At 38.5% G+C, this 15,252-nt stretch overlaps 1 protein-coding gene across 3 annotated transcripts in view; it reads left to right on the forward strand.

Moving 5' to 3' along the window:
* ARHGAP20 (Rho GTPase activating protein 20) overlaps positions 1 to 15,252 on the forward strand; it is a 211,222-nt gene that overhangs the window by 104,825 nt on the left and 91,145 nt on the right. For all 3 annotated transcript variants that reach the window (XM_027563800.1, XM_027563799.1, XM_027563802.1), the window contains exon 3: positions 7,517 to 7,681. In XM_027563800.1, coding sequence (XP_027419601.1) covers positions 7,517 to 7,681 — 165 coding nt within the window. The remainder of the gene's footprint in view (positions 1 to 7,516; positions 7,682 to 15,252) is intronic.

Below are 15,252 nucleotides of genomic sequence, written 5' to 3' on the forward strand. Positions count from 1 at the left end.
CCTTCTGGTTTGCAGACTCTCTGCTGAAAAGTCAAGCTGATTGCCTTAAGAGAGTTCCTTTGTAGATATGTTATTGCTTTTCCCTTGTTGCTTTTAATAAGTATTCACTCGTATCTATGGGCAGTTCTAGTCATTCCCATAGTATTATTTGTGTAGCTGTCTTTGTATGATTACAAATATGACATCTCTTTTAAGTGGTAGCTGCCTTCCTTGTATTCGCATATCAAAAGTTCACTGCTAATTTTACACTCAGTATAACTGAAGCTGTGTTCATTGCCTCTTCCTTCACCACAACAGGTTTTCTTTCCTGTGTTCTTCATGTTTTTTAATCTCAAAAATGTATAAATTAATACAGAGGATTATATGTGTTAATGCAATGTGTTATTTAATACAGTGTAATTAAAATAATTACAGAGGATTTGAATAATAGCAGATTACCCAAAGCTGCTGCTGCTGCTAAGTCACTTCAGTCGTATCCAACTCTTTGGGATCCCGTGGACTGTAGCCCACCAGGCCCCTCTGTCCATGGGATTCTCTAGGCAAGAATACTGCAGTGGATTGTCATGCCTTTCTCCAGGGTATCTTCCTGACCCAGGGATCAAACCCGAGTCTCCTGCAGCTCCTGCTTTGAAGGCAGATTCTTTACCACTGAGCCACCGGGGAAGCCCAGATTATCCAAAGCAGTTTTAAAACAAGAAAAAGTTCGTAGACTTATACTGCCTAATTTTGTGATTTGCTCTGTAAAGATAGAATAATAAGGCAATGTGACATAGATTAATCTTTAAAATGATCAGTGAATCTGTTGAACCTATTTACAGAGAAGAAGTGTAGATGGAGACATAGAAAATGGTCTGGTGGACAGAGCAGGGGAAAGAGGAGAGGGTAGGACAACTTGAGAAAGTAGCATTGACATATACACTCTTATCATGTATAAAATAGATAACTAGCAGGAGGCTGCTCTGTAACACAGGGAACTGAACCTGATGCTCTGATGACCTAGAGGAGTGGAATGGGTATGGCGGGGAAGGTTCAGGAGGGAAGGGTTATAAATACAATTATGACCCATTTGCATTGATGTGTAGCAGAGACCACCACGACATTGTAAAGCACTTAGCCTCCAATTGAAAAAAAAGGGAAGGAAAAAAGTATAAGTTCATCCTAACATAGAATTTTCAAGATATTCTATATTCTATAATGAAGTTTGTTGATAAACTTTAAAGAAAAAAAATAGAAAGCCCAAAAATAGACCTGTTCTCTGTAGTCATGTGATTTTTCAACAAAGGTACCAAAGCAATCCTGAGGAAAGGAAAAGGTGATCATATAGAAAAACAAAATGAAGCTAAGCCCCTACCTTGTACCATAAACCAAAATTAATTTAATGTAAATTGTAAACTTAGTTGTAAAAACTAAACTCATACATACTTTAGTGAAAAACATAGGAGAGTATCTTCATGACTTGGGAATAGGCAAATATTTCTTTAAAAGGACAGAAAAAATCATTATAAAAATAATAAAGTAGGCTTCATCAAAATTAAAACTCTTTTAAGTTTTAAGAAAATGTACAGGCAAATCATAGACGAGAGAAAATATTTGCAAACATTTAACAGAGGATATACATGTATATTTATGTGTAATAGTGCATAGGTGCATGTATGTATGTATGTATATATCTATACTCAGAAAATAGATACATATGCACATACATCCAGGATATATAAAAAATTTCCACAACTCAATAATAAAAAGAATATGTAACACAATATTTTTAAGATTTGAAGACAAGGGAGTGTGGTTCAAGATGGTAGAGTAGAAGGACGTGCGCTCATCTCCTCCTGTGAGAGCACCAAAATTGCAGCTATCAACAGGAAGACTCTGGAACCCACCAAAAAAATGATTCCCCACATCCAAAGACAAAGGAGAAGCTACAGTGAGACGGTAGGAGAGACACAGTCATAATAAAATCAAGTCCCATACCTGCTGGGTAGGCAGCCCACAGACTGGAGAACAATAATACCAAAGAAATTCTCCCACTATTGTGAAGGTTCTGACCCCCATCACAGGCTTTTTAGTCTGGGGATCTGGCAAAGAGACTAGGAATCCCCAGGAAACCTGACTTTGAAGGCTAACAGAATTTGATTACAGGACTTCCACAGGACTGGGGGAAACAGAGAAAGAAAAAACTTTAAAAAGACTTGGAGACAATTCACAAATTAATATATATGCATGACCAATAAGAACATGAATGTTCAACATTATTAGTCATCAGAGAAATGCAAATTAAAATCTTATTGAGATGCTACTATATATCCACTAGAATGACCAAAATTTTAAAGATTAACAATGCCAAATGTTGATATGGTTGTGAAGTAACTAGAATTATCCTGCAATATTAAGTTTAAAAATTGCAGAGGAAGGAACACTTTTGAACTCATTCTGTGAGGCCACCATCACCCTGATACCAAAACCAGACAAAGATATCACACACAAAAAGGAAACTACAGATCAGTATTACTGAAGAATGTAAACAGAGAAATCCTCAAGAAAGTCCTAAACTGAATCCAGCAACTCATTAAAAGAATCATACATCATGGTCAAGTGGAATTTATCTTAAGAATACAAAGATTTTTTTCAATATCTATAAATCAGTATGAAACACCACATGAATAAAGTGAAGGATAAAAACCATATAATCATTTCAATAGACACAGAAAAATTATTGACAAAATTCAATGCCTGTTTATGATTGAAAAACTCTTCAGAAAGTGTGCAAAGGGAACCTGTGTTGCTGTATAGTCACTAAATCGTGTCCAGCTCTTTGTGACCCCATGGACTGTAGCTTCCCAGGCTCCTCTGTCCATATTTCCCAGGCAACCATACTGGAGTGGGTTGCCATATCCCTCTCAGGGAATCTTCCCAACCCATGAATAGGACTCCTGTCTCCTCCATTGGCAGGTGGATTCTTTACTGCTGAGCCACCAGGAAAGCCAAATGTAACTTACCTCAACATAGGAAGGGCCATATACAACAAACCCACAGCAAGTATCATTCTTACTGGTGAAAAACTGAGAGCATTCTTAAGATTAGGAACAAGACAAGGATGTCCACTCTCCCCACTATTATTCAATATAATTTTGGAAGTCATAGTGACAGCAATCAGAGGAGAAAAAGAAAGGAATCCATATTGGAAAAGTTAAACTGTCACTGTTTGGAGATAACATGATACTATACATAGAAAATTCTGAAGATGCTACCAGAAAACTACTAGAGCTCATTGATGAATTTACAAAGTTGCAGGATATAAAATTAACACACAGAAATCTCTTGCATTCTTATACACTAACAATGAAAGATCAGAAAATCAGAGAAACAACCCCACTCACCATCATATTAAAAAGAATAAAATGCCTAGGAATAAAACTACCTAATGATGAAAGACTTCTACTCAGAAAACTGTAAGATACTGCTGAAAGAATTGAAGATGATGTAAACAGATGGAGAGATAGACCATGTCTATTGATTGGAAGAATCAATATTGTGAAAATGACTGTAGTACCCAAAGCAATCTACAGATTTAAGGTAAGTCCTATCATATTACTAAGATCATTTTCCATTACATTAGAACAAAAATTTTGCAAATAACCAAAACAGTCTTGAGAAAGAAAAATGGAGCTGAGGGAATCAACCTTTCTGACTTTAGACTGTATTACAAAGCTACAGTCATCAAGACAATATGGTACTGGCAGAAAAAAAATATGAATCAATGGAACAGGGTAGAAAGTCCAGAGGTAAAATAAACCCACACACTTAGGGCCACTTAGTCTATAACAAAGGAGGCAAGAAGATGCAATGGACAAAAGACAGTTTTTTCAAAATATGGTGCTGGGAAAACTGGACAGCTACATGTAAAAAGAATGAAATTAGAACATTCCCTAACACCATACACAAAAATAAACTCACAGTAGATTAAAGACATAAATGATAGGCCAGACACTATAAAACTGTTAGAAGGAAAACTTAGGCAGAACACTCTTTGGCATGGATCACAGCAAGATCTTTTTCAGTCCACCTCCTAGAGTAAAGAAAATAAAAACAAAAATAAACAAGTGGGACTTGAAAGCTTTTACACAGCAAAAGAAACCATAAACAAAATGAAAATACACCCCTCAGAATGGGAGGAAATAATTGCAAGTGAAACAACTGATGAGATTAATCTCCAAAATATACAAATACTTTATGGAACTCAACATAAAAAGCAAACAACCCCATCAGAAAATGGGCAGAAGATCTAAACAGACATTTCTCCAAAGAATACATACAGATGGCCAACAAACATATCAAAAGATGGCTCAGCATCACTTTTTCATTAAGTAAATGCAAATTACAGCTACAATGAGGTATTACCTCACACCAATAAGAATGACCATCTCAAAAAATCTACAGGCAATAAATGCTGGCAAAGGTATGGAGAAAAGCGTGACTCTCCTAAACCATTGGTGGGAATGTAAATTAGTAAAGCTACTGTGGTGAACAGTATGGAGGTTTCTTTAAAAAGTAAAGGCAGAGTTGCCATGTGATCCAGCAATCCCACTCCTGGGCATCTATCCAGAGAAAACCATGATTCAAACAGATACATGCACCCCAGTGTTCACTGAAGCACTATTTACATTAGCCAGGACACAGAAGCAGACTAAATGTCCATCAACAGAGGAATGGGTAAAGAAGATGTGGTACATATGTACAATGGAGCATTACTCAACCATAGAAAGAATTAAATAATGCCATTTGCAGCAACATGGAAGGACCTAGAGAGTGTCATACTGAGTGACATGAATCAAGGACAAATATGTGATATCACTTATATGTGGAATGTTAAAAACAGTTATCTACAAAACAGAAATAGAGTTACAGATGTAAGTTAACAAGAAAAAGCAGGGAGAGGGATAAATTGGGAGATTGGACTTGTCATATACACACTGCTAAATATAAATAGATAACTGATAAGTACTCAGTATTCTGAGTAGGCCAGGAAATTCTATTCACTCCTCTGTAATGGTTTATATGAGAAAGAATCTAAAAAAGAGTGGATATATGTATATGTGTAACTGATTCTTTTTGCTATACAGCTGAAGTTAGCACAACATTGTAAATCAACTATACTTCAATAAATAAAATATATATATACAAGCAAATCAAAGACTAGAAGAAAATACTTGCAAAATTTGACAAAAGATAAATATATATTTATATATGCATATATGCATGTGTATATGTATGTGTGTGTATATATGCATATATGGCAACCCACTCCAATATTCTTGCCTAGAGAATCCTGTGGACAGAGGGGCCTGGTGGGCTGCTCTCCACAGGGTTGCACAGAGTCAGACATGACTGAAGTGACTTAGCATGCATGCATGCCTTGGAGAAGGAAATGGCAACCCACTTCAGGATTCTTGCCTGGAGAATCCCAGGGACAGAGGAGCCTGGTAGGCTGCCATCTATGGGGTCGCACAGACTGAGTCAGATACGACTGAAGTGATTTAGCAGCAGCAGCAGCAGTATATGTATATCCAGGAGATAGATCCAGGATATATGAAAAATTCCTGATTTCAATAATAAATAAATATGATTTGGAGCAATTCACAAATTAGTATATGTAAATAACCAGTAAGAGCATGGGTATTCAACATTATTAGCCATCAGGAGTGCAAAATAAAATCTTAATGCGACATGCTATATATCCATTAGAATGGCCAAAATATAAAACGTTTACAAATGTTGACATGGTTGTGAAGTAACTGGAATTATCCTGGAATATTGTTGAAAATATAAATTAATATAACCATTCTGGAATACTTACTGGTAGTTTCTTTTTTTTCCTAAAAATAGCATACAGCTATGCTGTGACCCACTGTGAGTTCTTTATTGAAGAAAAATGTAAACATAGGTTATAAAAAAAGACTAGTAGAAGTTTAATAGCAGTTTTACTCATAATAGCTAAAAACTGAAAAGAGCCCAGCTGTCCATCAATAGAATAAATAAGCAAACATGTATTTATACAGTGGAATACTATTCATCAATATAAAGGAATGAATTGCTAATAAATGTAACAAAAAATACTGAGTTAAAAAATAACTTACACAAAAGAGTATATATAAGTTTCCATTAATATGAAATGATAGAATAGGCAAAATTTCTGAGGGGAAAAAAATCATAATAATGGTTGCCTTAGGACTGATGGAGTAAGGATTAACTGTTGTAAGGAGTTTGAGGGATCTGGGGCTTGATGAATGAAAAAGCTATTATCATTGGACAGGTTTGCATAAGAAAAGTCCTCACAGCATGAGACTAGCTAGAGGCTTCTGGCCAAAAGAGAAGGAGGGCAAAGGAGTCCTGAGGTGAAGGAGACTGCAGTGACTGTCTCTGGAAGTTACATGTCTAAGTGATGTTGCTACTATCTCTGATAGTCACTACTATAGTAGTGACTTCAGGTCTTAAAACCCCAACCTCTATCTTATCAATGGCTAGAAGATGTTCAGTGTTGTTTTGTGGAATATACAAAGCAGGCAAGCTATAGTCCAGGTTCGATGCACGATACTGGATGCTTGGGGCTAGTGCACTGGGACGACCCAGAGGGATGGTATGGGGAGGGAGGAGGGAGGAGGGTTCAGGATGGGGAACACATGTATACCTGTGGTGGATTCATTTTGATATTTGGCAAAACTAATACAATTATGTAAAGTTTAAAAATTAAATTAAAAATAAATAAATAAAAGTCTGCTTGTTTGGGGTCATTTTTTTTTAATAATCGAGTATATAAAAATGTTGGTTTATACAACATTTAGTTGGAGCTAATGGATCTCAGCCTTCAATGAAGAAATAACTCAGGCCAATACATAGAAGCCATCTTTATCTAATATAACAACTGAAAAGGAATAAGAGGAAAAATTTTTGGAGTGATGATAATGTTCTACATCTTGATAAGGGTTTAAATCACACAAGTGAATACATTTGTCAACACTCATGAAATATATACCTAGAATTTTACATTTCATTGTACATGATATGCATGCTAAAATACTCAGGGTGAAATGTACTGCTGTATCAGTTTGTACTGAAACACCAAAAATCAAATGGGTTAATAGATAGTTGGATAGATATGTGATAAAGCAAGTATAGTAAAATTTTGATAGTAGAATCTAGGTTGGGATATATATATGTTTATTATAAAAATTTTTTGCTTTTTGTTTAAAAAAGTTTATAATGAGATATTGAGGCCTACCAGGTCGAGATAGACTAAACGTAACAAGAAGTACTGAGTAAAAAAATATCTTACACAAAGGAGTATGTGTAAGTTTTCATTACTATGAAAAGGGACCTGTTAGGAAACTATGCCATTGCATTAAAAAATAGAGAGAGAGCTTTGTATTTCTTGACCAATTTTAAAATATAATCTCTGTAGAAACAATCCTATGCTTGATCATTTGACTGAAGATGTGTGGTGTTTGCTCTTTTACAGAGAAAGTCCTTCTGCTAGCCTGGACACATGTGCATTTCTGTCATCATTTGTGTGCTCCAGTAGGACTCTGCTTATTGATGGCCGTGTAGAACTCAAGAGAGGCCTGCAGAGGCAGGAGCGGCATCTTTTCCTGTTCAATGATCTGTTTGTTGTGGCCAAAATCAAGTAAGTATACTGGATACTCTCTCCTGGTTTATCATTATAAAATTGCATTTCCACTAACAAAGATAACCTTTCTTTTCCATATCGCTATAAGAATATGTGGCCTCTATTACCATAACTAATGTCTGAAGTGAGTTTTATGTTTGTTTTGTTTTTGAAAAAATGTTTCAATAGTTTACTCATCTACCAAGTGTTCATTTAAGTCCCGCTCTGTGCCATGCTCTGAATAAATATAGGGGAAACAGTGAAGAAGGTGATGGATATGGTCCCTGCTTTCCTGATGCTTTCATTTATAATGTGGATGGGGGGTGGAAATTACAAATTGTGCTTAGTGCCATGAAGAAAATAGGGTGAAGTGAAATATGGGATATATGTTAGGTAGGAAGAATAAAATCAATAAAGAATGAAAAATGACTAGCCATTCAGATATTAGGAGGGTGGGTATTCTAAGTAGAAGTAATAGCAGGTACAAAGCAGGCGGGGAAAGTTTGGCCCTTTGGAGTTGAAAGAAGGCCTATGTCACTGGAGCATAATAAGCAGGAAGAGAGTAATATAAATTGATATTGGAGAAATAGACAAGGATCAAGTTATCAGGACCTTTGTTGGCTGCATGAATTATCTATTGCCATATAACAAAGTATCCCAAAAGGTAACAGTTTATGACTGCAAACGTCTTACACATTTTCTCCGAGTCAAGAATCTGGGAATCGTTTAGCCAGGTGTTTCTGGCTCAAGGGCCCTAATGAGGTTACAGTAGAGCTGTTGACCAGGTTTATAGTCATCTCAGAGCTTGAATGAATAGTCTTCAAACCTCCTAGATCACTCATGTGGATTCTGGCCATCCTCAGTTCCACAGTGGCTCCTGGCCAGAGGCTATAGTTCTTTTCCATGGAGGTCTCTCCACAGAGCTGCTCTTAACATGGAATTGTTTCCTTTAAAGTGAAAGATCCAAGGGAGTGAAGAAGAGAGTGTTGAAGGGAGTGTGTGTGTTCAGTCGCTTCAGGGTCCTTTGGTCCTTTGCGACCCCAAGGACCATAGCCACCAGGCACTTCTGTCCATGGGATTTCCCACCAAAAATATTGAAGTGGGTTGCCATGCCCTCCTCCAGGGGATCTTCCCAACCCAAGGATCGAACCTGTGTCTCCTACATCTGCATTGCAGGTGGATTTTTTACATTCTGAGCCATTGAGAAAGCCCTGTTGAAGGGAGAGAATGCTTAAAATAGAAGCTGCAGTCCTTTATAACCTAATTTTAAAAATCATTTCTAATGTAGGCTATTGGCCACACAGAATACTGGGAAGCCAGTATCTTTGGGGGCTATCTTGGTAGGCCATGGTAGAAGTTTACATTTTATTCCAATGGTTTTAATTAGGGGAGTAGCATAAAGGGGTACATATTTTTTTAATACTTTTTAAATACTCTTCTGGCTATAGTAAATAATGGATTAGAGGGTAGACAGGAGTAGAAACAAGGAGACTGGACTGGAGTCCTGATGAGAGATAATGGAGGCTTTATCTAAAGAAATGCCAGTTAAAAAAAGGATGCAGACATATTTGAATATACTTTCAGTTCAGTTCAGTTGCTCACTTGTATCCAACTCTTTATGACCCATGGACTGCAGCATGCCAGGCTTCCCTGTCTATCACCAACTCCCAGATCTCGCTCAAATTCATGTCCATTTAGTCGGCGATTCCATCTAACCATCTCATCCTCTGTTGTCCCCTTCTCCTCCTGCCTTCAATCTTTCACAGCATCAGGGTCTTTTCTAATGAGTCAGTTTTTTGCATCAGTTGGCCAAAGTATTGGAGCTTCAGAGTCAACATCAGTCCTTCCAATGAATACTCAGGATTGATTTCCTTTAGGATGGGCTGGTTTGATCCCCTTGCAGTCTAAGGGACTCTCCAAGAGTCTTCTCCAACAGCACAGTTCAAAAGTATCAGTTCTTTGACACTCAGCATTCTTTATACTCCAACTCTCACATCCATACATGACTACTGGAAAAACCATAACCTTGACTAGACGGACCTTTGTTGGCAAAGTAATGTCTCTGCTTTCTAATAGGCTGTCTAGATTTGCTGCAGCTTTCCTTCCAAGGAGCAAGCGTCTTTTAATTTCATGACTGCCATCACTATCTGCAGTGATTTTGGAGCCCCCAGTAATAAAGTCTGTACTGTTTCCATTGTTTCCCCATCTATTTTCCATGAAGTGATTGATGGGATCAGATGCCATGATCTTCGTTTTTTTAATGTTGAGTTTTAAGTCAACTATTTCACTCTCCTCTTTCACTTTGATTAAGAGGCTCTTTAGTTCCTCTTCACTTTCTTCCATAAGGGTAGTGTGATCAGCATGTCTGAGGTTATTGATATTTCTCCCAGCAATCTTGATTCCAGCTTGTGCTTCATCCAGCCTCGCATTTCGCATGATGTAATCTGCATATGACTTAAATAAGCAAGGTGACAATATATAGCCTTGGTGTACCCTTTTCCCAATTTGGAACCAGTCTATTGTTCCATGTCCAGTTCTAATTTGCTTCTTGACCTGCATACAGATTTCTCAGGAGGCAGATAAGGTGGTCTGGTACTCCCATCTCTTGAAGAATTTTCCACAGTTTGTTGTGATCCACACAGTCAAAGGCTCTGGCATAGTCAATAAAGCAGAAGTAGATGTTTTTCTGGAACTCTCTTCCTTTTTCAATGATCCAGCAGATGTTGGCAATTTGATCTCTGGTTCCTCTGCCTTTTCTAAATCCAGCTTGAACATCAGGAAGTTCTCAATTCACGTACTGTTGAAGCGTAGCTTCGAGAATTTTCAGCATTACTTTGCTAGCATGTGAGATGAGTACAATTGTCTGGTAGTCTGAGAATTCTTTGGCATTGCCTTTCTTTGGGATTGGAATGAAAACTGACCTTTTCCAGTCCTGTGGCCACTGCTGAGTTTTCCAAATTTGCTGGCATATTGAGTGCAGCACTTTCACAGCATCATCATTCAGGATTTGAAATAGCTCAACTAGAATTCCATCACCTCCACTAGCTTTGTTTGTAAGGATACTTCCTAAGGCCCACTTAACTTTGCATCCAGAATGTCTGGCTCTAGGTCAGTGATCACACCATCATGATTATCTGGGTCGTGAAGATCTTTTTGTATAGTTCTTCTGTGTATTCTTGCCACCTCTTCTTAATATCTTCCTCTTCTGTTAGGTCCATATAATCTCTGTCCTTTATTGTGCCCATCTTTGCAGGAAATGTTCCCTTAGTGTCTCTAATTTTTTTGAAGATAACTCTAGTCTTTCCCATTGTGTTGTTTTCCTGTATTTCTTTGCATTGATCATTTAAGAAGGCTTTCTTATCTCTCCTAGCTATTCTTTGGAACTCTGCATCTAGAGGGACATATTTTTCCTTTTCTCCTTTGCCTTTTGCTTCTCTTCTCATATACTTTCAGTTCAGTTCAGTCACTCAGTCGTGTCCAACTCCTTGCGACCCCATGAATCGCAGCACGCCAGGCCTCCCTGTCCATCACCAACTCCCGGAGTTCACCCAGACTCAAGTGCATCGAGTCAGTGATGCCATCCAGCCATGTCATCCTCTGTCGTCCCCTTCTCCTCCTGCCCCCAATCCTTCCCAGCATCAGAGTCTTTTCCAGTGAGTCAACTTTTTGCATGAGGTGGCCAAAGTGCTGGAGTTTCAGCTTTAGCATCATTCCTTCCAAAGAAATCCCAGGGTTGATCTCCTTCAGAATGGACTGGTTGGATCTCCTTGCAGTCCAAGGGACTCTCAAGAGTCTTCTCCAACACCACAGTTCAAAAGCATCAATTCTTCAGCGCTCAGCCTTCTTCACAGTCCAACTCTCACATCCATACATGACCACAGGAAAAACCATAGCCTTGACTAGACGGACCTTTGTTGGCAAAGTGATGTCTCTGCTTTTGAATATGCTATCTAGGTTGGTCATAACTTTCCTTCCAAGGAGTAAGTGTCTTTTAATTTCATGGCTGCAGTCACCATCTGCAGTGATTTTGGAGCCCCAAAAAATAAAGTCTGACACTGTTTCCCCATCTATTTCCCATGAAGTGGTGGGACCGGATGCCATGATCTTCATTTTCTGAATGTTGAGCTTTAAGCCAACTTTTTCACTCTCCACTTTCACTTTCAGCAAGGGGCTTTTTAGTTCCTATTCACTTTCTGCCATAAGGGTGGTGTTATATGCATATCTGAGGTTATTGATATTTCTCCCGGCAATCTTGATTCCAGCTTGTGCTTCTTCCTGTCCAGCACTTCTCATGATGTACTCTGCATATAAGTTAAATAAGCAGGGTGACAATATACAGCCTTGACGTACTCCTTTTCCTATTTGGAACTAGTCTGTTGTTCCATGTCCAGTTCTAACTGTTACTTCCTGACCTGCACACAAATTTCTCAAGAGGCAGGTCAGGTGGTCTGGTATTCCCATCTCGCTCAGAATTTTCCACAGTTTCTTGTGATCCACACAGTCAAAAGCTTTGGCATAGTCAATAAAGCAGAAAGAGGTACCCAAAAGAATTCATTTTTACTCAACATTAAATGCCAGTGCAATTAACATCCAACCTTGAACATGAAAGCTATACCTTGCTCTAATCCCTTTCTCATTGTTTTATGAAATATCATAAAATAGTAGTTTATCAAATCCAGTATCTCATCAAAGAGACTTTGGTCACTGGAGAAGAGTTTGCTTTTTTCTACTATCTGTACCCTCACATTTAAGTTATGCTATGTGATAAATAAGATGTGAATGGGGAGGTAATCAAGACTGTGGGTTTGAAAGATGCTGAGCTCACCTACCCCCATCAACACATGAAAAGTACATCTTAATGTGAAGGACTTCTCACTGAAAAGTACCTAGAGACCAGCAGAAAGACCCTTTGGCAACCAAGGCTGTGAAGAAGGATCCACAGGAGTCATAAAGGAAGGGAGGGAAACAATGAGGTCAGGACACACATCCCTAAGAATGTACAGAGAAGAGGAGGGGTAAATCATGAGCTTGCATATCCTTCCTGGGGGTTTAGGAGTGTGAACCACATACTGGGCACACCATCCAGCACTGGGAAGATAAGTCCCCTTAGCTGGTTTGAAAACCACTGACTGACAGGAGGGTGTAAGAGACTAAGACTCCCATCTTTGAAGAACATGGACACGCTCTTGTTTACTCTCAGAACAAGGCAAAGGAAGCAGGTTAAAACTACCTAGTGCTCTGACAGTAATGGACACCTCGGCATTGCCTCTAGCTCTTGTGCAAATACCAACTAGGATATAGGCTAATATTGCCAAAGCAAGTGTGCACTTTTGAGGGACAGAGCCAACTCAGACCCAGCACTGCAGTTAAATGTGGCAGGGACGTTTATTGCTGGCACTCACGGAAGGCAGTGGATCAGGAGCTGTCTGCAGATCTGACTGGCATGCTGGAGCCATCCCAATGCATGCCCTAGTTGCACCAGCTGCCTGCTCCAACCCCTCTTTCTGCGTTCCTACTCCCCTCTGCAGTGAAGGTACTATGGCTAGGAGAGGGGAGAATACATACTTAGAGGGACCAGAACAAGCTCATATCTGACCTTCAGGGTTTCTGCCCAAACACTTTGGACCTGACCCTGCCACCAGTAAGATGGTGATGGCCACTGAACATAGTAAAAGCCCCAATTCACACTTGGCTCTGGCTTTAGCCCCTCAGTTTCCACCCCTACCTTTTACCAAGGTGATAGATGCCAGCACCCAGGGGGATGATACAACCTGTGCTCAGTTGAGATCCAGCTCTCCCACCAAAGCCAGTGGGAATACACAGACTTGAATAGGCTTGAATAGTGATGCTCCCACACAAGGACACATCTTCAAGACTGGGATATGTAATTATTCACCACATTTCATAGAGACAGAAAGTTAACCAAAATGAAAAGAAAGAAGAATTTGTTTCAAACAAAAGAACAAGAAAAAACTTTTAAAAAACAACTAGAGGATAGATGAACACAGGGAGAATTTTGACAAGGAAGTGGGAAATGTAAACAATACTGGTCAGAGTTCAAGAATACAATAACTGAAATGAAAAGCAGACTAGAAGGAATTAACAGCAGACTATGATACAAAAGAAGGCATTACTGATCTTGAAAATAGAATAACAAAAATCATCAATCAAAAAGAAAAAAAATTAGAAAATAATGGCATTTAAAAGAAACTGTGGGAAAACAGCAAGCATAATAACATTTGCATTATGGTGGTTCCAAGGAAAAGACAGAAAGGGGACAAAAATGTATTTGTGGAAATTATGGCTGAACACTTCCCAAACCCGAAGGAGGAAACAAATAACCAGGTTCAGGAAGCAGAGTCCCAAATCAGATGAAACCAAAGAGACTCACACTAAGACATGTTACATTAAAATGGCAAAAATAAGGCATCAAGAGAAAAACAAAGTGTCACATACAAGGGGACCCCCATAAGGCTATCACCTGATTCTTTTCTACAGAAATTTTGCAGGCCAGAATAGAGTGGCATGATACAGTTAAAGTGCTCAGAGGGAAAAACCTGCAGCCTAGAATACTACCCATCAGATGGTCATTCAGAATTGAAGAAAAGACAAAGAACTCAGGCAAGCAAAAACTAAGAGTTCACCAATACTAACTTGACTCTGAAACGTGTTAAAGAGTCTTCTCTTAGTAAAAAAGAAAGTACCATAGTAAGATGTAACAAATTATGGAAAAGGAAATATACAATGAGTGAAAGAAAATATACAGTAAAGGCTGTGGATCAGTGACTTAGATAGTACTAAGTTTAAAGGACAAAAATCATAAAAATCAAGTATAACTGAAATAAACAGTTAAGGTGAAAAAACGGGAAATAGAACTGCCATATAACCCAGCAATCCCACCGCTAGGCATACACACTGAGGAAACTGGAATTGAAAGAGATACATGTATCCCAATGTTCATTGCAGCACTGTTTACAATAGCTAGGACATGGAAACAACCTAGATGTCCATCGACAGATGACTGGATAAAGAAGTGGTACATATACACAATGGAATATTACTCAGCTATTAAAACACACACACACATTTGAATCAGTTCAAATGAGAGAGACAAAATTGGAGCTTATTATACAGAGTGAAGTAAGTCAGAAAGAGAAACACCAATGCAGTATATTGACACATATTATGGAATTTAGAAAGATGCTAATGACAACTCATATGCAAGACAGCAAAAGAGACACAGATGTAAAGAACACATTTTGGACTATGTGGGAGAAGGCGAGGGTGGGATGATTTGAGAGAATAGCATTGAAACATGTATATCACCATATGTAAAATAGAGGACCAGTGCAAGTTCGATGCATGAAACAGGGCACTTAAAGCTGGTGCTCTGGGACAACCCAGAGGGATGGGGGAAACATGTGCATCCGTGGCTGGTTCCTGTCGATGTATAGCAAAATCCACAATATTATAAAATAATTAGCCTCAAAGTAAATTAATTTTTTTAAATAAACAATTAAGGGATAAGTATGTTGGAGAAGACTCCTGAGAGTCCCTTGGACTGCAAGGAGATCCAACCAGTCCATTAT

The sequence above is a fragment of the Bos indicus x Bos taurus genome, chromosome 15 (assembly GCF_003369695.1).
Source record: "Bos indicus x Bos taurus breed Angus x Brahman F1 hybrid chromosome 15, Bos_hybrid_MaternalHap_v2.0, whole genome shotgun sequence".
Classification (NCBI taxonomy): Eukaryota; Metazoa; Chordata; class Mammalia; order Artiodactyla; family Bovidae; genus Bos; species Bos indicus x Bos taurus.